This window comes from Lathamus discolor, chromosome 6 (genome assembly GCF_037157495.1).
Source record: "Lathamus discolor isolate bLatDis1 chromosome 6, bLatDis1.hap1, whole genome shotgun sequence".
Classification (NCBI taxonomy): domain Eukaryota; kingdom Metazoa; phylum Chordata; class Aves; order Psittaciformes; family Psittacidae; genus Lathamus; species Lathamus discolor.
Genome location: NC_088889.1, coordinates 80,276,219 through 80,296,271, shown reverse-complemented (window position 1 = coordinate 80,296,271; position 20,053 = coordinate 80,276,219). Strand labels below are relative to the sequence as shown.

The 20,053-nt window shown below is 49.6% G+C and overlaps 4 protein-coding genes across 12 annotated transcripts in view; 2 read left to right on the top strand and 2 right to left on the bottom strand.

Annotated features, from left to right (window-relative positions):
* Positions 1 to 12,392, top strand: part of RHBDF1 (rhomboid 5 homolog 1) — a 39,351-nt gene extending 26,959 nt beyond the window's left edge. For 6 of the 7 annotated variants that reach the window (XM_065684019.1, XM_065684014.1, XM_065684018.1 and 3 more), the window contains 13 exons: positions 51 to 173; positions 333 to 493; positions 2,723 to 2,974; positions 3,575 to 3,686; positions 4,551 to 4,625; positions 5,189 to 5,350; positions 5,457 to 5,557; positions 6,262 to 6,325; positions 6,777 to 6,871; positions 7,857 to 7,932; positions 8,412 to 8,512; positions 8,775 to 8,928; positions 9,723 to 12,392. In XM_065684019.1, the coding sequence (XP_065540091.1) occupies positions 51 to 173; positions 333 to 493; positions 2,723 to 2,974; positions 3,575 to 3,686; positions 4,551 to 4,625; positions 5,189 to 5,350; positions 5,457 to 5,557; positions 6,262 to 6,325; positions 6,777 to 6,871; positions 7,857 to 7,932; positions 8,412 to 8,512; positions 8,775 to 8,928; positions 9,723 to 10,142 (1,896 nt within the window). In that variant the 3' untranslated portion in view covers positions 10,143 to 12,392. The remainder of the gene's footprint in view (positions 1 to 50; positions 174 to 332; positions 494 to 2,722; positions 2,975 to 3,574; positions 3,687 to 4,550; positions 4,626 to 5,188; positions 5,351 to 5,456; positions 5,558 to 6,261; positions 6,326 to 6,776; positions 6,872 to 7,856; positions 7,933 to 8,411; positions 8,513 to 8,774; positions 8,929 to 9,722) is intronic. The other variant, XM_065684017.1, reaches the window with a different exon arrangement.
* SNRNP25 (small nuclear ribonucleoprotein U11/U12 subunit 25) lies at positions 10,607 to 14,033 on the bottom strand. The gene is made up of 6 exons (XM_065684030.1): positions 13,623 to 14,033; positions 13,446 to 13,536; positions 13,269 to 13,374; positions 13,114 to 13,188; positions 12,104 to 12,166; positions 10,607 to 10,794 (listed from the first exon to the last, which is right to left on the bottom strand). The coding sequence occupies exons 1-5, from the start codon at positions 13,740 to 13,742 to the stop codon at positions 12,112 to 12,114; spliced, it is 447 nt and encodes a 148-aa protein (XP_065540102.1). The 5' UTR covers positions 13,743 to 14,033; the 3' UTR covers positions 10,607 to 10,794; positions 12,104 to 12,111.
* Positions 13,640 to 14,400, top strand: POLR3K (RNA polymerase III subunit K). The gene is made up of 3 exons (XM_065684031.1): positions 13,640 to 13,893; positions 13,967 to 14,054; positions 14,163 to 14,400. The coding sequence occupies exons 1-3, from the start codon at positions 13,783 to 13,785 to the stop codon at positions 14,288 to 14,290; spliced, it is 327 nt and encodes a 108-aa protein (XP_065540103.1). The 5' UTR covers positions 13,640 to 13,782; the 3' UTR covers positions 14,291 to 14,400.
* Positions 14,401 to 14,766: 366 nt separating this feature from the next.
* The window catches only part of GTF3C1 (general transcription factor IIIC subunit 1), a 42,204-nt gene continuing 36,917 nt past the window's right edge, over positions 14,767 to 20,053 (bottom strand). For all 3 annotated transcript variants that reach the window (XM_065684006.1, XM_065684008.1, XM_065684007.1), the window contains exons 34-37: positions 19,233 to 19,872; positions 17,631 to 17,670; positions 16,694 to 16,886; positions 14,767 to 15,137 (exon numbers count right to left, since the gene is read on the bottom strand). In XM_065684006.1, the coding sequence (XP_065540078.1) occupies positions 14,916 to 15,137; positions 16,694 to 16,886; positions 17,631 to 17,670; positions 19,233 to 19,872 (1,095 nt within the window). In that variant the 3' untranslated portion in view covers positions 14,767 to 14,915. The remainder of the gene's footprint in view (positions 15,138 to 16,693; positions 16,887 to 17,630; positions 17,671 to 19,232; positions 19,873 to 20,053) is intronic.

Genomic DNA, 20,053 nt, shown 5'->3' with positions numbered 1-20,053 from the left:
GGGTTCAGGTTTCTCAGTGGCTTGATGCAATTTTCTTCCTCTGGCTGCAGGGGCGCTCAGTGAAGGACAGCACCCTGAGGAGAGCTCAGCGGCGCAGCTTCACCCCAGCAAGTTTCCTGGAGGAGGACACGGTGGATTTTCCAGATGAGCTCGACACTTCTTTCTTTGCTCGGGTGAGGGGCAGGGCTCCGGTGTGGTACTGACAGCAGAGGCGGTGCAGGACTAGAGGTCTGGCAGGACTGTGTTGTGGAGAGCAGCACTGCTTTGTGCTCGGGCTGGTGTCTTAATGTGATGCTGGCTTCTTCTGATGGGACTTCTGTTTCTCTGCCCAGGAAGGAGTCCTTCATGAGGAGCTCTCTACTTACCCAGATGAAGTGTTTGAGTCACCATCAGAAGCTGCAATCAAAGATGCAGAGGTGAAACCTCAGGATCAGACAGATCTCACAGGAGGGGCCTTGGACAAAAATGAGCTTGAAAGAAGCCACTTGCTACTGTGAGTATCCTCCTGGAAGCTGCCGAAACCTAACATGGGGTGACCAATCTGTTCAGAGTAGAATAGTCGGAGAGAAAGCCAGTATCCAAGTACTGTGGTTCAGTGCAGAGCCCAGAGCAGTGCAATAATGGGTTTTCTTTAAGGCCAGTTCAAGACCTCCTGCCCCAGCTACCCATGCATGTGAAAGGTGACTCTGAGGCCTCCTCTGCAGTCTCTCCAGCAACTTCCAGCCTCACGTGATGTGTTTCAGAGAATGTATCATGCCTTGAAAAAACAAAAGACACTCTAATTCAGTTGTGAGGATGCTGGGGGCCCAGCCTTTGGCTATGGAGAATGTAGCAAAGACAAGAAGGCTGTTGCCATTGCCACAGTCACCAGGAGCTGTTGTCTTGCTCCAAGGAGTGGTGTGAAGCATTGCTGAGTGTCGAGCTGGGCTACATTCCTCACTTGAAATGAGAGAAAGGTGTGGCACTGATGCTGAGAGCCCTACAAATATGTGGGTGGTACTGTACCATATGCCTAGATTTTTTCCACCTGAGTAACTGGTACTGAGTAATTGCCCTGTGTTGTTTCCGAGTCAGCTCTAGCTTAGCTGGCAGCTCACCCCAGCAGAGAGCTCTGCTGGGTGTGAACGTGGAGCAGACAGGGAGGTCCTTGTTGTGGTTCTGCTGTTCACAGCCCATCTTGCTGTGTTGGCGCTTTCCCTTCAAGTGTTTCCAAGAATTTGACTCAGTCTTAACATAAGTGGAAGCAGCAAAAGGTGGGAGTTTGTTGTCACTCCTCTGAGATGGTCTCAGTCTTCTTATCTCCATTTGGATCTCCTTAAATAGCTTTATTTACTGAGGAAAATGCATTTCTTTCACACTGCAGAGAACTATTACCAGAGTCGTAGTCGGGTGTCCTTTTAGGTGGCTGGGTGTTTATTTTGGCATAGGCAGATAGCCCAGCACTGAAAATATTAGCAACTGGCATGTCTGTAGCACTTGAACTCTTGGGGCAAGAGCAGGCTGCGGTGGAATCTGCGCTTTCTGTCGGAGGAGGGCTTCCCAAAGGGAAGCTGGGACTTTCAGCTCTATAAAAATGCATCTCCTGCAAGGTGCAACCTTAAAAATAGCTGAAGTTTCACAGCAGTGTTTTTGGCTGAGGAGGTTCAGATTCTCCCTCATGCTGTTACTTGTCCATACTTTATGATGTCTCTGAGACGCTGATCTTCTAGGACAAAGTCTGTCAGCTGGATTGTCTGACCACTTCTGAAAACCATTATCTTTGTGCAGAGGGGGTTGTTTAGAAAGCCAGAGAAGGTAAACTGGACTAAAGTGCATGTGAAGGACATACCTACCATGTTGCTAGGCAGTGAGTAAGGGTGAAATGGTAGGTAAGGGTTTTTGGTCAGGGTCTGAATGCTGCAGACCTGACCTCCAGACTGCTGTTAAAGAGCAAAGAAACACAAAACCATCTGAATATGATGAGACTTCCAAGGCAGGTACTGTTCACCAACAGCTTGTGCAACATTCATCACATACTCTGTTTTGGTAAAAAAGCCTTCTTTTAGACAGTGCTGCTTGGGATTTTTAGTGTGTTGTTGAAGCCTGATTTTGTTGTTCTCCCAGAAATGCATGCATTGGTGGAAATAAAGGGAGGAATGGAAGGCAGATTGTGAGAGGTAACTGGCACAGCTTGCAGTACGTGACAGTGTCGCTTTCTTGGTCAGGGAAGCTGCTTGGATTCCTGCTCATCTGTCTGATTTGGTGCGCATGGGGGTTTGACTTGCCGGGTCAGTCACAGTAAAGTGCTTTAAGAGTGGGGATTTCCAATGATGGGCTAAACTATGCTTCCATTTCATAGCAGAGGGCAGAGTAAGAGGAATGAAGCAGAGGAAGAAATAGATGTGCATGAGGCTGCAGATATGCCCAGATGCAGCCTCCCCATTTTAGCCTGTTACTGAAACACTTCTTTAAAGCCTTGAGAGCTCCTCATTGGTGGGGCTTAGAGTGGCACAGCTGCCTTACACACCTTCAGTGTGCAGTCCTGCACTTTCATCAACTGACACTGGGTAACTCTTTGAAATACAGCTTCTACTCCATGGTACCTTGTCTGCCATTAAGCTGCTGCTTAGCCCAGCTGTGGTGGGAAAGACAGGGTCTGCTGCCACTAAAGACCAGGGAAGGGCTGGTCCCCATTGCTGTGCCATGCAGAAGGAAACCATTGCTCTCCCACTTTTTATTTCAGCCCACTGGAGCGAGGTTGGAGGAAGCAGAAGGATGGGGCCCTGGCACAGCCCAAGGTCCGCTTGCGGCAGGAGGTGGTGAGTGTCAGCCCACAGAAGCGTGGCCAGCGCATCGCTGTCCCTGTCAGGAAGCTCTTTGCCAAGGAGAAGAGGCCGTATGGCCTGGGCATGGTGGGGAAGCTGACGAACCGCACATACCGCAAACGCATCGACAGCTATGTCAAGCGGCAGATCGAGGACATGGATGATCACAGGTGAGAGCTGCAGTCATAGACTCTGTCCCAACAAAACTAGTAATTGAATGCTGCTGTCCCCTGGTGACGTAGGCCACTGCCCCGGGGTGGTTGGGTGAAACTGCTGCTAAGACCTCCCCAGTCTGTATCCATTGAAGTACTGTGCATGTTAGCATCACCATGCACTGGGAGCTCACCCTGCTCCTCACATTGCGTTAGGTGTCTGTATCTCTGCTACCTGGAGGGCCTGCAGATCTCTGCTCCACCACCACTGTCTGCGATGAACAGGAAGGCTCTGAATCCCTGCCCCTGATCATTCCCCTAAAGTCATTATTTCAGACACACAACACACTTTGGCATCAGGCTTATGTGTTCTCATGGATCCTTTCTTGGAAAAAGGTGGCTTGCCCAGTCTAAGGGGGGAGTTGGAGTAAACAGGGTCTGTGCCAGCAAGACCTTATGTCATTGCCTCCAATCCTGTGCATCCCTAGATCCTGGCCATGTACCTTATATTCTGTCAAGGTTCCTGGGAAAAAACAGCAGCTTTTCTCCTGTGTTCTGTGAGTAGATGTAATTTGCCTAGGTTTCTGCCTCTGATCTTTTCCCTTTTCCTTCATCCAGGCCTTTCTTCACTTACTGGGTCACCTTTGTGCATTCACTCATTACCATCCTCGCTGTGTGCATCTACGGCATTGCCCCTGTGGGGTTCTCGCAACATGAAACTGTTGATTCAGTAAGTAAATCCCCCTGACTTGCCAGAAGTGTGATTGTGTTGTAGTCTGCAGCATATTGGCTACTTGTCTGATGGCTTTGACAGCTGAATGCTGGGTATCCATGACTGGGGGCTGCCTGCAGCATCTCTGTGAACCCCCATGCTGCCTTGTACCTCCTGCAGCCACATTGCTCTGACATCAAATTATAACAGGCACAAATCATGGTGTGCTCTTTGCAGACTCTAGTTGTGTCTGCACTGGGAGCCCTTTCAAACTACCTATTCCCCTCCTGGTGACCAGAAGGATGGTCATAGCAGGGAAATATTTCAAACTGAAGTTTTTGCAAAAGCTGCAAGATTTTGCTTCTGCCAGGAGAAAAACTGACCTGTCTGACTTTGAGAGCTGATCTTGAACCTGTTTGTAGCCTTCCCACTGTTGTTAAAGGTCTCTGAGGTACATATCTCTACAGCTATGTCCTCACTCCATGCGGGGGATGCCCTGGGGAGCTTCTCACCTATGTATCTGACAACTTTCAGAGCACTGTCACCAGCACCTGGGCCTATGGTGCCAACAAATGCTGCTTATGCTTCTGAGCTGTGAAGCTTTTTGCAGGCTCTCAAGCCACCCTCAGGTCTCCAGGCCCAGGGATTTCTTGAAGTAGCCAGAGGCAGACATTTTAAGTGAAATCTTAAGATGAAGATGCTCGTGCCTTGATGGGGGTTTATCTGTGATCCTGCAAAAGACCAGTTTGAGAGAACCGTGCACCCAGTCCATGGCTGTGGGGATTTCTGTTCATCCTGGGTGCTGTTTCCACCAGCCCCTGCTGCCTGCCCTGCTCCCCTGTGTGCAGGAGCTCATGGGGCTCTCACTTTCTCTCCTTGCAGGTCTTACGAAACAGAGGGGTTTATGAAAATGTCAAATACGTTCAGCAGGAAAACTTCTGGATTGGCCCCAGCTCAGTGAGTGCCATTGCCTGGAACCGATGGTGGGCTGATAGGGAACTGCATGCTGCAGCTGTGCCACTCCAAGGGCTGGAGCTTGATGCTCACTAGTTGGACCTCCCATAGAGCCTGTTGTCATTGACAGGGTGCAGGTGGTGCTTTTGGCCCCAACCATCTGAAGAATGGGTTACCTGGAGACTGGGCCTTGGCACTCCTGCTTTGTACCCTGTTCCTGCAAAGCCAAGCATGGGCTAGAGAAAATGTAGGAATTGTATAGGGTGTGACAGCTTTCTGACACCATTCCCCCTGGGAATGGCTGTTGTGTCCCAGTTTCCCTGCCCAGCCACAGCACTGGCCTTTCCAAGGTCATGGACAAGGAAAGCCCTGAACTTTTGTTCTGGGCTTGACTTCTTTGAAGTGAATACTGAGAGTATGCCTCAAGTTGGGCTTCATCATGTAGGGCTTGTCCCTGGTCCCTTGAGTCCTGATAGGGGGTACCCCTTGCAGTTCCCCCAGCCTGGTCTGTCCCAGCCGATCATTGCCTGCCCCATGGCTTAGCTGAGTGTTTCCATCTCTGCCAGGAGGCCCTGATCCACCTCGGGGCCAAGTTCTCACCGTGCATGAGGCAGGACCAGCAAGTGCATAGCTTCATCAGTGCCAAGCGGGAGAAGGAGAAGCACTCCGCTTGCTGTGTGCGGAACGACAAGTCAGGCTGTGTGCAGACCTCAGAGGAGGAGTGCTCGGTGAGTGTGGTGGCCCTTTTGTGTTGTCCCTGCAGGCTCAGGGCCACTTCTGTTGATGCTTCTCCCACCCTGGGCTATATGGTGACAGCTCTCCTCTTTCCTGCAGTCCACGCTGGCTGTGTGGGTGAAGTGGCCCCATCACCCCAGCACACCGATGTTGGCAGGAAACAAGAGGCAGTTTGGGTCTGTTTGTCATCAGGACCCCAGGTAGGTCCTGCTTAGCCCAGCTGTCATCCTGTGGGGACAAGGTTGCTGTGACAGTACAGTCAGAGGCATGAAGTCCCACACCAGTTGATTGCTGGATGGGGTAGCAGCTGCTCTGGAGACCAAGGGACAGGTCAGTGATGTCCCTGCTTGTCCCAGTAGCTTCAGGGCAGGCCAAGACAGAGCATGATATTTCTGCTCACCCCTAATCTCCATTGTTGTTGGCTGCTGGCCTGCACAGTGGTCTGTTGTGAGCTGTGGGTGCCTTTCTCATCCCTCTCCCCCTCCTCACCTGCTCCCCACACAAGCTTCCTTCTTGGGGTACAGCAGTCACTTTCCCAGCACACCTCTGCCCCAAAGCCCTGCTGGGGGCCATGGCATATCTTTGTCCTTGATCACCATGGGCTGATGTAGAGCTGAGACCTGCTGAATGCCCCCCTTTGGGATTGTGTCCACCTGGGAAGGAGCCAGTGAGTTCTGGGCAGCTGTGTACTCTCAGATGGCTGCCTTTGTGCTGGAGCCATGATCTCTGCTCGCTGGAAGGAGGCTGCAGCTTTGATCAGCACAGCCTTGGCTGATCTGACATAGCGTATCACCAGCCCTTTGCAAGGGACAGAGGGGAGCAATGACAGTGTGGTGGTTCCTGGGGGCATCTGGTGCTGGGGAGAGATATTTCTCAGGCTGATCTCTGTTTTGTGTTGCTGCAGGGTGTGTGAGCAGCCAGCCTCGATGGAGCCGCATGAGTGGCCAGATGACATCACCAAATGGCCGGTGAGCATTGCTGGTGGCACAGAGCCTGTCTGGGCAGCTGGAATATGGCATTTGCATCCCAGTGTGCAGGGCCACAGCTGTGCTGGTGGAAGGGCAGGGTCTCTGGTGCAGCACCCTGCGTGTTGTCACAGACACCAGATCAGAGCAGCCATGGCTTCGTCTAGCCTAGGCTTAAAGCCCTCCAACAACCAAAGTTCCCCTGTGCCAGCTAAAGCCCTGGGCCCTGCTAGGGTAACAGAGTGATGGAGACCAACTCAGCCTCGGGCTGTTTTTTGTCCTTGACAGAGATGAGGTGTTAATTGTGGGCTGGGCAGATGGAGTGTCAGGCACTATCCTGCTGTCACAGGGAGGCCTTGGGAAGACTGGCTTCTTCCCAAGGGGCTATGTTGACTTTACACAGGCAGCAAGCAAAGCCATGGCTGCCTAACCGCAGCCTGTTGTCATTTTGCAGATCTGCACAAAAAACAGTGCTGGGAATTATACCAACCACCTTCACATGGACTGCGTGATTACAGGCCGGCCCTGCTGCATAGGGACCAAAGGAAGGTAATGAGTTTTACCTGTACAGAGAGGGGCTGGATGTTGTGGTGAGACACAGTGGGCCCTTTTCTGTTTGTAGATGCAGCCATTTGTCCTCCTTGGCCTTCCCACATGCAGCCCAGAACCCTGTTAGGAAGGGGAGTTGGACAGAGAGCCGTAACAGGGCTCCCAGATGGAGAAGGCCTCTGGGATGAGCAGGGGATAACAGCCAGACTGAGTCTTAAGTGCAGTAGGGTATCTCACTAAACTGGTCCTTGCAGTCTGGAGGGACTCAGATCCCAAGGGATTAAACACTTTTGCTGGGGAGTTCTGTGCTTTTTCTTGGGACTGGCCAGCTTGGTTCCAATAGGCTACATTGGCTGCAGCATGGAGTCCCTGAGCACTCAAGTAGATGCAGGGAAACAACCTGCTGTGGTTTGCCAGGGAGGAAGATGCTGCGCTTCCTCTCATTGCTTCTCAGCATGACTAGTTACCAGTGTTTTGACCTGGCTTTCCCTGCTAGGATGAAAAATCAGTGCTGCTCCAAGAAGTTTCTCTCTCTGTGAAAGTCATGACCAGGACACCCTTGGCCTAGCTCCCCCTTTCCACTCTGTCAGTTATGGAGGCACAAGATTCCCCCAGCCCCAGAGACACAGCTTCTCTGAGCTCTAGTGGCTCTTTCTCAGCTGAAAATAGCTCAGCTTTAGGACCTGTTTTGGAGCCCCTGTATGTAGGGCATTAGTCTGTGAAGGTCACTCAGGGTTGCCTGTGGGAGAGAAGCAAGAGGGATCTATGGGGAGTAGCACTGGCCTCAAATTGGGCATGTGTTAGTGCATCTGCTGCAGAGACACTACAGCACATCAGGGGCAGCTGAAGGCATCAGTTCTCATAGGCAGACATGGGCTGCGACAACAGGGAATGGGTCATCTGGGAAGGCACAGGAAGGTCCGTTGTACCTTCCATGTGTGTGATTTTTGGTTTTCCTTATTTTGATTACTTGTGCCTCCTCCAGGTGTGAAATAACCTCCCGGGAATATTGTGAATTTATGCGGGGCTATTTCCATGAAGAGGCAACACTCTGCTCTCAGGTAAGTGAAGAGCTGGGGGGTTGTATGGCTGCTTTTCCCCTTCCTGTTCTCCTTAGTGGCTTGGCAAGGTCTATGGGCAACTGTGCTGCAGTGTAGTTGGGAGTCCTGTGTCCTGTCCCACTTGGAATCTGGGGGAAGTTGATGATCCAGACTGTAGTGGCAGAGCTGGCTGCCACTATAGCCAGCTGTCCCTCAGTGGAGACCAGTTTAGGACTTGGACTGAAGCAGTGGCAGAATTGAACCTTCTTGCTGCATTGCTGAGCAAGTGCAATGTCTCGGTGCGTGTGTTGGGGTGAAGAATGGGGGCATAAAGCTGCCACAGGGAATGGGTCATGTGTAACTTGGTGTTGGAGACAAGGACTGGGACTTGATACAGCAGTGAGAGGAGAGCCCTTCTTTTAGAACTCACTGCAGTCTCTGCAGTAGGCTTTGTAAAGAGCCGTGCTGGCTGGCTCCTCACAACCACACTTCTGCCATAGGTGCACTGCATGGATGATGTCTGTGGACTCCTCCCTTTCCTAAATCCAGAAGTCCCTGACCAGTTCTACCGCCTCTGGCTCTCACTTTTCCTCCATGCTGGGTAAGCATAGGTGTAAAACTTGCATTATCTGGGTGAGGGAACCCTGAACACTGGGATTGCTATGAGGCTTTTTCTGGTAGTCCCTTCCTTGGGAGACAGGGGGAATTGCTGAGCTGCTGTCCCTGCTGAGGTTTACCATGCTGTGTTTGCTGGGAGGGATATTAGTGGTGTGGGTGAGGCCAGACCAGGCTCAGCAAAGAACACAAGCAGGGGGGTGACTTCAGTGTCTGCTGCTTCAGCTCCTGTACTCTGAACTTGGCAGGATCCTGCACTGTCTGGTTTCAGTCTGTTTCCAAATGACGATCCTGCGGGACCTAGAGAAGCTGGCAGGATGGCATCGCATCTCTATCATCTACCTTCTCAGTGGCATCACTGGGAATCTTGCCAGTGCAATATTTCTACCCTACAGAGCAGAGGTGGGTCTCCTGCAGACTAGGGTCCTGGTAACTTACCATGAACACAAGCCTTCTGTACATGTCTGTGCCCCTCTGCCAGAGGCAGACACCAGAGCTGGGCTCAGCCTCTGCAGCACATGCATTGTGCATCTAGCTGCTGAATAGTAACACCCCCAGAGTACCTGGGCTTTCCAAATGACTGGCCCAGTCTGACCACAGTAAGAAGGCTGCCTCTTGTAATGACTGGGGGGGGTTGTCCAGCCATAGGGTAAGAGAGGGCCCTGGCAGGCTGGGAACTGAGAGCTGTAGCTAGTGCCAGAGCCCTTCCACATGTGAGTGGCAGGCAGGAGAGGGCCAAGGAGCAGAGCTCACCCTTCCCACAGACTGTCTAGGACTGTCCTTGTCCACATGCCACCGCTGGAAAAGTCTGATTTGACTGTCTTCAGAAGACTGTGTGGCAGAACCTGGAGGGGACTATCTTCCAGGTCCTTTAGGTAAGGAAAAGTGCATGGTGGGAGTCATGAGATTGCCCTCAAGGGCTTTTCCCTTCTCGTGACTTGAACCAGATCTGTCCTCCTTCAATAGAAAGTCTGTTCTGGTGATTGCTGGCCTCACACTTACCTTGATCCTAAATCAAACCTGGCCCCTTTATAACAGGTTCAGGGAGTAAGAATGAAGTTGTAGACTGCAGCATCTCTTTCCCCAGCAACTCAGCAAGGACGTGAATGACTAATAACTGTAATGCCTGCGGCTGGCTGCACAAGCCAGGCAGATGGCATGTGCCTGATGTTACCTGTAATGCTCTTCTTCTGCAGGTTGGCCCTGCAGGATCCCAGTTTGGGATTCTGGCCTGTCTCTTTGTGGAGCTCTTCCAGAGTTGGCAAATCCTGGCACGCCCATGGAGGGCTTTCTTCAAGCTGCTGGCTGTGGTGCTCTTTCTTTTTGCATTTGGCCTCCTGCCTTGGATTGATAATTTTGCTCACATTTCAGGATTTATCAGTGGTTTCTTCCTCTCCTTTGCCTTCCTGCCCTACATTAGCTTTGGGAAGTTTGATTTATATAGGAAGCGATGCCAAATTATAATTTTCCAGCTTATCTTCATTGCACTCTTCTCAGGACTCGTGATTCTGTTCTATTTCTACCCCATCAAGTGCGAGTGGTGCGAGTTCCTCACCTGTATACCATTCACAGACAAATTCTGCGAGAAATACGACCTGGATGCACAGCTCCACTGAAAGGCAAAGGCTGGCTTCTCGAGCAGGCACTGGAGATAGATGTCTTTGCGTTTGCTGTGCCAGTTCCATGTGGACAAAGCCTCTAATCCAATGACACTTCTAACCCTGCCCATGGTTAATTTAAACTGTCTCCTTAGCACTTGGCAGGCATGTTTTTGCCTTATCTCAGAAGACTCTGAAAACGGAATGTTTGTGCCTTGTTCAATTGTATTGAACCTTTTCTGCTGCCATTATTTTTATTACACTAGTTTCAATACTACATTTTTAACCAGAGTTGTTTACCACTACTAAGGTGGTGATTAAATGGTAAGGTGGCGTTTTAGCTACTGTTAATTGTTCTGCATAGTCTGTGGCTATGTTTGTTACTTTATCTCAGCTGTGCTGTTTCATGTACCACTAGAATCAATCCTTTCTAGCTTCCCACAGACCTGCAGCAGGAAAGAAGAGCCTCAAAAGCCTCAGAAAAAAAAAAAGAGTCTCTTTAATCAGTGCAAGTGCATTCCACTTAGAGCTCAGAGACAGACATTTCAAATAGCAACTGCAAAAAATGTCCATTTCAACTGGAGTTTCTCTTTGACGTGGACCACCTTCTCCTCCAGGACAGTGCCGGATCCCCACTCCGCTGTTGGTAGGGCTGGATTCCCTGTGCGCTCTGTTAAAGAAACAATGTATTTGGCAGTGACAATAGTTACTGCCTGCTGGGCTCTCTCATCACCACACCTCCATTGGGATGGATCAGCCAGTGCCATAGGTGACTGCTGGTCACAGGCACCAGGGGGCAGATGGCTTCTGTTACAGCACACATTTTATTACACTGGATGCCTTTAAAGAAGAAAAAAGGTTACTGTGGTCACAAAGCAACAGTTTCTAACCCAGCTACCTGGAGCCACAAAACAAAAACCCAAGCTTTTGGAAAAGCTGCTCTTGCCACTACTCCTCAGCCACTGTGCCTGTGTTTTCAGATGTGGAGAGGAAGCAGAGATGATTTTAAAATAACTAAGCTGGAGTCTTGGCCACATCTTGTGTTTGTGTGCACTTTATAAAAAAGCAGCGTAATACCCGAATCATGTCTATATAGGTTACAAACAGGTGAATATATGTGCTGCTAGTGCTTCCTGTTGAATGCATCAGTTGCACAGAAATATCATGACCAGAAGTCTCATGGTGTGTCCTGTCTTGTGAGAACAATGGCTTGGTTGAACTCTAGTTTCTGGAAACCAGAAATAGAGAAACTGGAAGTCAAAACCTACAGGATCTGTAAGCTGACATCCCTCTTCCTAATTCCTTATCGTAATTGAGAAAAAAGGCTCAAGATACACTCGCAGTGGAACAGCAAAGAACGTGCTCTGTTTGCTTGCTGCATTTGCTTATGTGTACCCACAGGACATTTCTGTTAGTTACAGGTGCTCTGAATGGTACAGGAGCACTTGGAGCAGGGTGGGAGAACAGTCATGTGGGTATGAGAGCCTGAGGCACACAGAAGGGCCTAGATGACCTGAGTGATGGCAATTGCCTATAGCAATGTAGGGATGAGTTAGCACCGAGCCATGTTCCTGACAGTGATTTACAGACATTCAAGAAGGCTAAAAGCAAGGTCTTAGAAGCAATCAAACCAGCAAAAGAACACTGCATTTAATGAGTCTCAGGACACGGCTGGAGCAGATTCAGAGTCTAAACATAAAGTAGGGGTAGAGATACATCACTGCCAGCACCAACTGCTGCTGCTGTGTGTTAACTGAAGTAGCTGAATTGTCATTCTCTGGCCAGAGAAAAATATGCTCAACACAACCAGGATATGGAAACAGACCACAGACAGAGTGCAAGCCTAAGCCAGATGCAGGCCTTCAGTAATGCCCTGCTATGTAGCAGAGAGCAGCAGCACTGGCTGCTTTGAACTAGAACACTAACGCCTGGGGAAGAGACAGAAGAAGTGGTAGCTCTAATGGATGTTCAGGACTTACCTGACAGGTTACTTTCGAAGCTTCTTTATGAAGCTGACCTCATCCCGGTTTCTGATACCGTACCTGAAGGAGAGTTATGCTGTTAAGTGCCAGTTAACCAGAACTGCAACCTTTGAAAGCCTATAGCCTCCTCTTTCCCAGGGCAAGATGGACTCTTAACATGCTTGCTATGCTCTAATGCAGGACAGTTTCTCATTTGTGTACGTGGAACCCGCTGCCAGCACTAAAGATCTGATTATCTGCCTTTCTAACTGCAACAACCCCTTAAATGCAACATCTATTGCCCATGGCTCAGTCTTTTGAGGAAAGCTTTTATTAGCGCTGTCTTGCTAAATTTTTAATACTTCAGACAAGCTTGTCCTGCTGGTCTGCACACAGGCTGGCATACCCGGCACCGCTGTATGCAGCTGCCAGAGTGCTCAGAAGCACTTCCTGCCTCCTTGCCCTGAGAACAGGCATGGAAACATGGGAGTTACTTGTAAGTGTTGTTACCAGATCCTCTCTGTGGCTGAGCAAGTCCACTCTTTGCCTGGCATTCTTCCCTCTTCCTCCCTACCTCAGCAGCTCTGGTAAGCCCTCTGTGAGGGTGCCAGGAGCACTGGCGCAAGTTGTGCAGGGTTCCTTCCATTCTTGGTCTCCTCCACAGTACAATGGGACCTGACCCCATCCTCTGCTGAGTAGCTGCTCCCCAAGTGCTCTCAGTTTCCTTGGAGGTTGAACTAATGTACTTTGTGTGCAGGACACCATCCCTGGCCTGTGTTCTACTCTTAAGCACCTTGGTGTGATTTGAATTGGAGGAACACACTTTGCACAGGAGGGCTGTGACTGAGGAACTGCCTGAGGCCTTCCTGTCCTGCAGATGGTCTGCCAGGGCCGGGCCTGCCCCACCTCTGTGTACAGTGCTGGTCTTGTTCAAGTGCTGGAGCTACCAGAGCCAGCACAAAGTCCCAGTGTTGCGTGTGCTCCAGCGCGGCCCCTCCAGCCCCCAGAAGACGCTATTTATTACTCACTCTCGCAGCTTCTTTCTATCATCTGCCAGCTTCTCCCCGCCGTAGGTTAAGTGATACGTCCTCCATATGTACTTCCTAGGGCAAAACCGCTTAGGCCACGGGGGAGTGCGGCAGGCGGGTGGGTGGGTGCCGCCGGAGCCCCCCGCGCCGCTCACCAGCTGAGGTGCTGCACGCCGCCCTGCCGCGCCTGCCGCAGCTGGACGTGCCGCCGCAGCGCCTTCTTCAGGTCCAGCACCGAGGCGTTCTGCACCACCACCACGGCTGAGGACGGGGAAGAGCCCTGTCAGCGCCGCGGCCCCGGCCCGCCCCCGCCCCCCGGCCCCGGGACGCACGCATGGTCTCGCCGTCCGCTTTGCAGACGCGCACGGTCATGGCCTGCCCGTACTCCAGCGCCACCTGCGAGCCGATCTCCTCCGCCGTCACCTGCGGGCGGCACGGCCGCGGCCGGCGAGTGAGGCGGGCCTGAGCCCCGCCGCCGCCCCCCCGGCCCCCGGCGGCCCCGGCCCTACCTGCGGCGGGAGGTCGCAGAGCAGCGGGTCCTGCACCAGGCGCGCAAGCGCCTCCTGGAAGAGCTCCAGCACCTCGGCGTGCGCCAGCTCCTCCTCGGGCTCCGCCGCCGCCGCCGCCATCGTCGCGCCGGAAGGGGCGGTCTGCGCCGCGGAACCGGCGATGCTGCTCTTCTGCCCGGCCTGCGGCAACGTGCTGGTGGCCGAAGAGGGGCCGCGCTGCCACCGCTTCGCCTGCACCACCTGCCCCTACGTGCGCAACGTCACGAGGAAGGTGCCGGGCGGACGGGGCGCGGGGCAGGGGGGGGGCGCGGGGCGGGCCCTGACTGACCGGCGGCGTCCCGCAGGTGACGAGCAGGAAGTACCCGCGGCTCAAGGAGGTGGACGATGTGCTGGGCGGCGCCGCGGCCTGGGAGAACGTGGACTCCACCGCAGGTAGGGACGGGACGGGACGGGACGGGACGGGGAGCGGAGCGAGGGCGGGGAAGGGCCGGGCCTCACCTCACGGCGCCGCGCCTCGTCCCGTCCCTTTCCGTCCCGCAGAGCCGTGCCCCAAGTGCGAGCACCCCCGCGCCTACTTCATGCAGATCCAGACACGCTCGGCCGACGAGCCCATGACCACCTTCTACAAGTGCTGCAACGCGCAGTGCGGGCACCGGTGGCGGGACTGAGGGCCCCGGCCCGCTCCCGCCTCAGGGCTGAGGGAAGAGGCGCGGCTCAGCCCCGGTGGGATTTGGGGAGAAGGGGGAGTCTGCCGCAATAAACGTGTCACTGGGTGTAAGGGACTGTGTGCTGTGGTTGCGTTAAAACGGCCCTCGGTAAAGCGGACACACTGCCGAAAGCGGCGCAGGGGAGGGGTGCAGGGCCCTCACCTCACACAGTGCAGCGGTCTGCTAAAAACCACATACACCAAGAAACTAGTGTGTAAAATATAGACAAACCTTTCACGTAGTTATCTTACCTACCTTAGCACAGAGCCAGCTGCCAGGTGGAAGGAAAAGCAAAGGTGAGCTATTACTGCTGTGACCCTAAAAGGACAGGGAAAAAGGAGCTTTACCTGTAAGGTAAAGGAGAAACTACGAACTGCATGCTCTACAAGCAGTTACTGGTAAAAAGAGAAGGTACTGAAAGCGGGACCAAATATACCTGCATCTTAACATTAAGCTTTATTCTCATCTTAAATACATTCACAAGTAAAAAGGATAAATAACTTAATAAAAACATGATGGAGCGCAAATTGTCATATTTACACTCCTACAAGCTAAACCCATTTAACGGGGCTCAGTTTTGCCTCTTTTATACAGGGATAATCTGCATCCATTTATTCCAGTTCATTTCAGAGGGGAAGACTCTTCCGAGCCTAAGAGTACAGTCTACCGTAGGCTCATAGTATATTGTTGGGGTTTCGCTCAGTTTGGGATTGTTTAGTTGTTCTTCAATAACTGGCTGAGAAAAGAGCGACACCGGGGATGGCTTTTTCATGTAGAATCGTGTGATGCAGCCAAGAGTTTCCAGACCCTGCAGAAAAATTCACACCTTTAGCTTGAGCAAGTGTGGTAAAAACAAATGCACTGAATGCTGTTCTACCTACGGTGTTCTGAGAAATGCTGGACAATTCATACTAATTTACACTACAAGTGGCTTCATTTCACCCTTCAGGTAAAGTGCCATCCCCTGTTGGGGTGGCAAAGAGCACAGCACAGCAAAGCAACTTCCCATAGCTGGATAGGTGCTTTCTTACAGATGTTAATGCAGTGGTTGACATTTGGCTGCTGAGACAGAACATGCATTCAACAACATATTTCAACATTGAGGACCAGTTACAAATGATTTCAGGTTGTATCAACATAAATCCCAGACTCTAGGGTCAGTTGTTGCTAATGGGTTAGCATTTACTCCCACAGCACAACCCAGCAAGGTCATTTATGTGCTCTATTTGCTGAAAACACCTGGTGTTCAATCATCTTACATAGGTATGCACCTAGATTTACTAATATTTGGTATATTACAGACACAAGCTCTGTCTCTGGTTTCAAAGCCAGGTCTTACCAAGTTCATTGGTAGAGAAGCTAGATTCAAGTCCTCCAGTCTGTAAAATGTACAGGTAACTGCTTCGTTTTGTTGCTCTAAATTAAAATTGCTGAGGAATCTGTACTCTTTCCCACATATGCATGCCTCACCACTGTACATTCTACTGCAGTTTTAAACCTGTCCCCTTGTCCCAGCTTCCCTCCTGGTAGTGCTGCTCCACCAGCACAGGACCTATGGACAAGCTGTGCTGGAACACCTGGGAAACAGGATGGTAGGGTACACAACTTGCCTTGTTACCAAAAAGTACAAGCCTTCGGACAAAAGTGTGGCATACGTATGACAGAAGACTGATTTCCAGCATTAGCAGGGGAAGTCATACTTATGGGAAGGACTGCAATATTATTGCTATGCTTAAGATTTTGAATACTTACAGAAAAAAAATACAAATAAAGGTTTCACTTGCAAAATAGCAGTGGTGGTGGCAATCAAACTTCAAGATGTGGGGAAAACATGAGACACTAATTTTTCTCTCTGTGTAACATTTTATAATTAAGGAAAAGTGCCTCTAAGCAGGTCTGTCAGGACAGAAGGTCTTATTTACAGTGCTGTCTAGCACAGACACAGCTCAGTCTGATTCTTATATTAAAGATTACTCATCTGAAAGGTGTATAAGGGAAAAACAAAGCTAAACTCTAGTGATTAACACTGTATTAAACAGTCCAATTTGGTATTTCACAATGACAAGCCACCACTCTTCAGAAACCAACTAGAACTAACTGCATGTACATTGTTTCAGAAGCAAGCTCAAATTTTAAAATCAGGCATATGGTCATCTCAGTGACAGGTAAAGCAGGTTTCCTTCCTCCCTCCCTCATTGTGAACAGTAACTTGCTCTGGCTTTAGTTAATTTAGGAAGGGGAGAGGTTGTTTTTTATGGTTTATTCAGAATCTCGTTTTCCTGGGACTTCCAGCAAAGTAGTTGCTGACTCTTCTGTGTGGAAGCTGAACCAGATTAAAGTTCACACAGCTGGTGCTTCACATACCTGCAGTATCTCTAGGACAGCAACAGGCTGCAGTACCCCCATGTAATGCTGCAGCAGCGCGCCTTCTGTTATGCCTGGTTTTGTCATGATGTGATAGAGCACAGCTTCCATCATCCCTTTACACACAGGTTTATTCAGGTTCCCATCCACAATCCTCCACGGTCTCCCGATGAAGCAGACATTCTCACAGGCCCTGCAAAAGACAATTTAAGTTCAGCTGCATCAGGACTCAATTCTTCCAACTAGATTTCCCATCAAAATTTCTGCGTAATAGATTCTTACTATATCCATTGCCAGTGTTGGCTCACGTGCTAGGTGTAAATTCTGTAGGTGCTCTGGGCAGAGACTGGTGCTAAACTATCAGACAGTTCCACAGACCTGAGGTATTTCACATTAAGTGTCCACTTAAAAGAAGTGGTTTTAGCACCAGTATGCCACCCACTGGTTACCTGGAGTCTTGATGACCAGGAAAGCTTTGTCACTAGCTCTAACATCCTCCAAAAGTTACTCAAGACCTGCTTTAATCTGCAACATGCAGCAACAGTGCTCAGATAGGAAAAAAATTCCTCATTTTTAGCATTGTGGAGTCAAAAGACCCTGTGTGGGAATTGAAATTTCCCATACTGCAGTTTCTTCAGGTCTTTCCTGGGTATGTGGTAGCTCAGACTTTCAGGCACTGGACTTACTGCGAAATAGAATTAATTCTGTTCCTCTGAGTTGGTTGGTTTTCTGGAAAAAAACATGTATCAAATTTTTCCAGCATGCACATGAGCGCAAGTAACATTAACAGGAACAGTGGAGGACGACATGGGATTTCTCCATCATCGATGCTCCCTGCGCACTGCCCCATAAAACAAAGGTTTCCAAACCATTTGCTTCCAGATATTAATTTGTTAGTGCTAAGGTCAGTTACTCTGCAGAAGTCTTTGTTACTCACCGGTCCCTGGCTGCCTGGGATACATCTGTCATAGAACTTCCTGGGAAGAAAGGAACACATTGTTTTTAATTAACCCAAACTCTTTATCTAGTGGAAAGAAAGTAGAAGGTGTCCACGCTGTAAAATGCAACAGCTTACATTAGAAAGTAACACACACAAGCTATGCTGCATGTTGATCTGGCTGCATGGGGAGAGCTCTGAGCTTCCACGCTGACTGCCTTTACCTGACTGCAGCATACCCTTTCTTCCCACACCTCTTCTTGCAACTACATCTGTCTTCTCCAGCCACCCAATTTGTGGTTCCACTCCCGAATCACAGCAAGAAGTTTTATTCCTAGAAATATGGTGACATGGCTGCACAACAGGTAGTTCTATTGACTGAAAGAACCGAGCTTCACACAGGACCCTGTGCAGGGTTCTCAGCCTGCTGCGCTCACTTAGGCTTATCTAACTTCATGCTCCTGGTAAACCTACGGAAGGTGAGCAGAAGTCCAAGCAGCTGTGGACTTGAGAATGCGAACTCAGGATTTCAGCAGGGTTCAGACTGAAAGTGAAGGTTTTCTCTGAAACTTCCAGTATGCATTATGTCATGTACTTTAATTACACAATTACTTAACATCTACCACACCCAGAGGCTAACAGCTTTGGCTTAAGCGCATGTAAACCCTTCAGCTGGCCTTCAACAGTAAGACTAGTCAGAACTCTGTGCTTGATAACAGAACTATTTCTTCCCTCCTGTGTTACAAACAAGTAGAGGAAGTTAAATCCAAGGCTGTAAGTTAGCAGTTTCATGTTAAGAACTGCTGAAGTCTATGCAGTTTAGACAGCCCTGAGTCTGTCTGCTGCAGGAAGGCTCCAATTAAACAATACCAGGCTTTAAGAGGCTAGGAATCAGTCTGCACTGATTTTCAGTCTGCAGTCTGCATCTCTAAACATGGGTAATGGCAGGTCTTGGCAAAATACCACACAAGCAATTAGCTTGTGATTCAATCTGAAATCAGAGCTGATAAAACAACAACAAAATAAAATCCCAAACAACCTACTTAATGTAGAGCTTGGCAAGAAGTACTAGCTATTAAAAAAAGAAAACTGGCAGTAAAAAGGAAATTTTAAAATGAAGTCAAATTGGGTTACAAACGAGGCTATTAATCTTCTCACTGGCATGTGCTTTCTGGAGAATGGTTTAATGACTTTACTACATGGGCATTCTAGTTAAGATATACGCCAGTAGCACTGTGTTTTCTAGGTTTAGAGATGTCTAGCCTTTGGACTGAAGGCAGAGTTGAGAAACTTCAGATTCAGATATGTTTTTGGAGAAGAGTAAGACATAGAAAAGAGTTTTAAAGGAAAACAGCTTTCTGGACTAGTCATGAACATTCCAGCAACAGGCATAGGATGGAATCTTTGATGTATTTGAAACCTCCAAGACCTTCCAGATAAAGTTGTGTTATGTCACTTCAACTGTGAATAATGACAACCTCTCTCTCTCTGGTATAGCTTCATAAAGAATCTAGTATTTGCTTATAAAATGGAGCTACCTGTTTGGAATCAACTGATGATGAGCTAAGCTCTATTTCTTGGATGCAGAGAGCTCCTACATACCTTTAGAGGCTCCTGGGTTCTCCTGTAAGTAGGAAAGATCATCATCCTGCTCACTGGCTGATTGTTCAAGGCTGGGAATCTGCTTGTTCTGCTCAGTGCTGAGCTCATCATTCTCTCCTTCCAGTTTTTTGTCCTCAGAACAAGATTTATCTTGTTCCTTGTAAGTGTCCACATTTGTAGCACCTGGAGCACACACTGCGTGTTCACCTAGGTGTTCTGTCTGCCCTCCCAGGGAGCCTGGTTCTTCATCCATCATTGTAGCAGAATCAGGAACACCTGCAAAGTTATTTTCATCTGCAGTTTTCAAACTACTCTGTGAACCTTGGTAGAGTTGATCACCATCTGCGAAGACATCATTTTGAGTCTTAAATCTCTTCCTTGGCGGTTCTTCATCACTGACAGATGGTGTGTCTTCTCCCAGCTGCTCCTCTCTCAAACATTCCTCTCCATTCTTTGGTTCCAGTGGCAGGCAGTCTTGTTGTACATCTGGGAGAGTGGCATCTGTACCTTGTTGATCAGAATCATCTGGTTTATTCTTCAGACATACTGAATGTAATAGCCATGGCTTAGCAAATACTATTGCAACCAGTCTTACAGTATGGCCTCCTACTTCTAAAACTTGCTTCATTTCAGTAAGGTCCTATAACAACAAACAAACAAAACCACAAAATTATCTCAAGAGCTTTTGCTGGAAAATGTCATCTTTAACTGGCAGCAAAGAAGGAGGAAGAGTTTAGCAGAATATTCGATTTTCTGTCCTGCTGCACTGAAATTGATGTTTTACCACTTAAACTTTACTGAAATTACAGCACAAGACATTT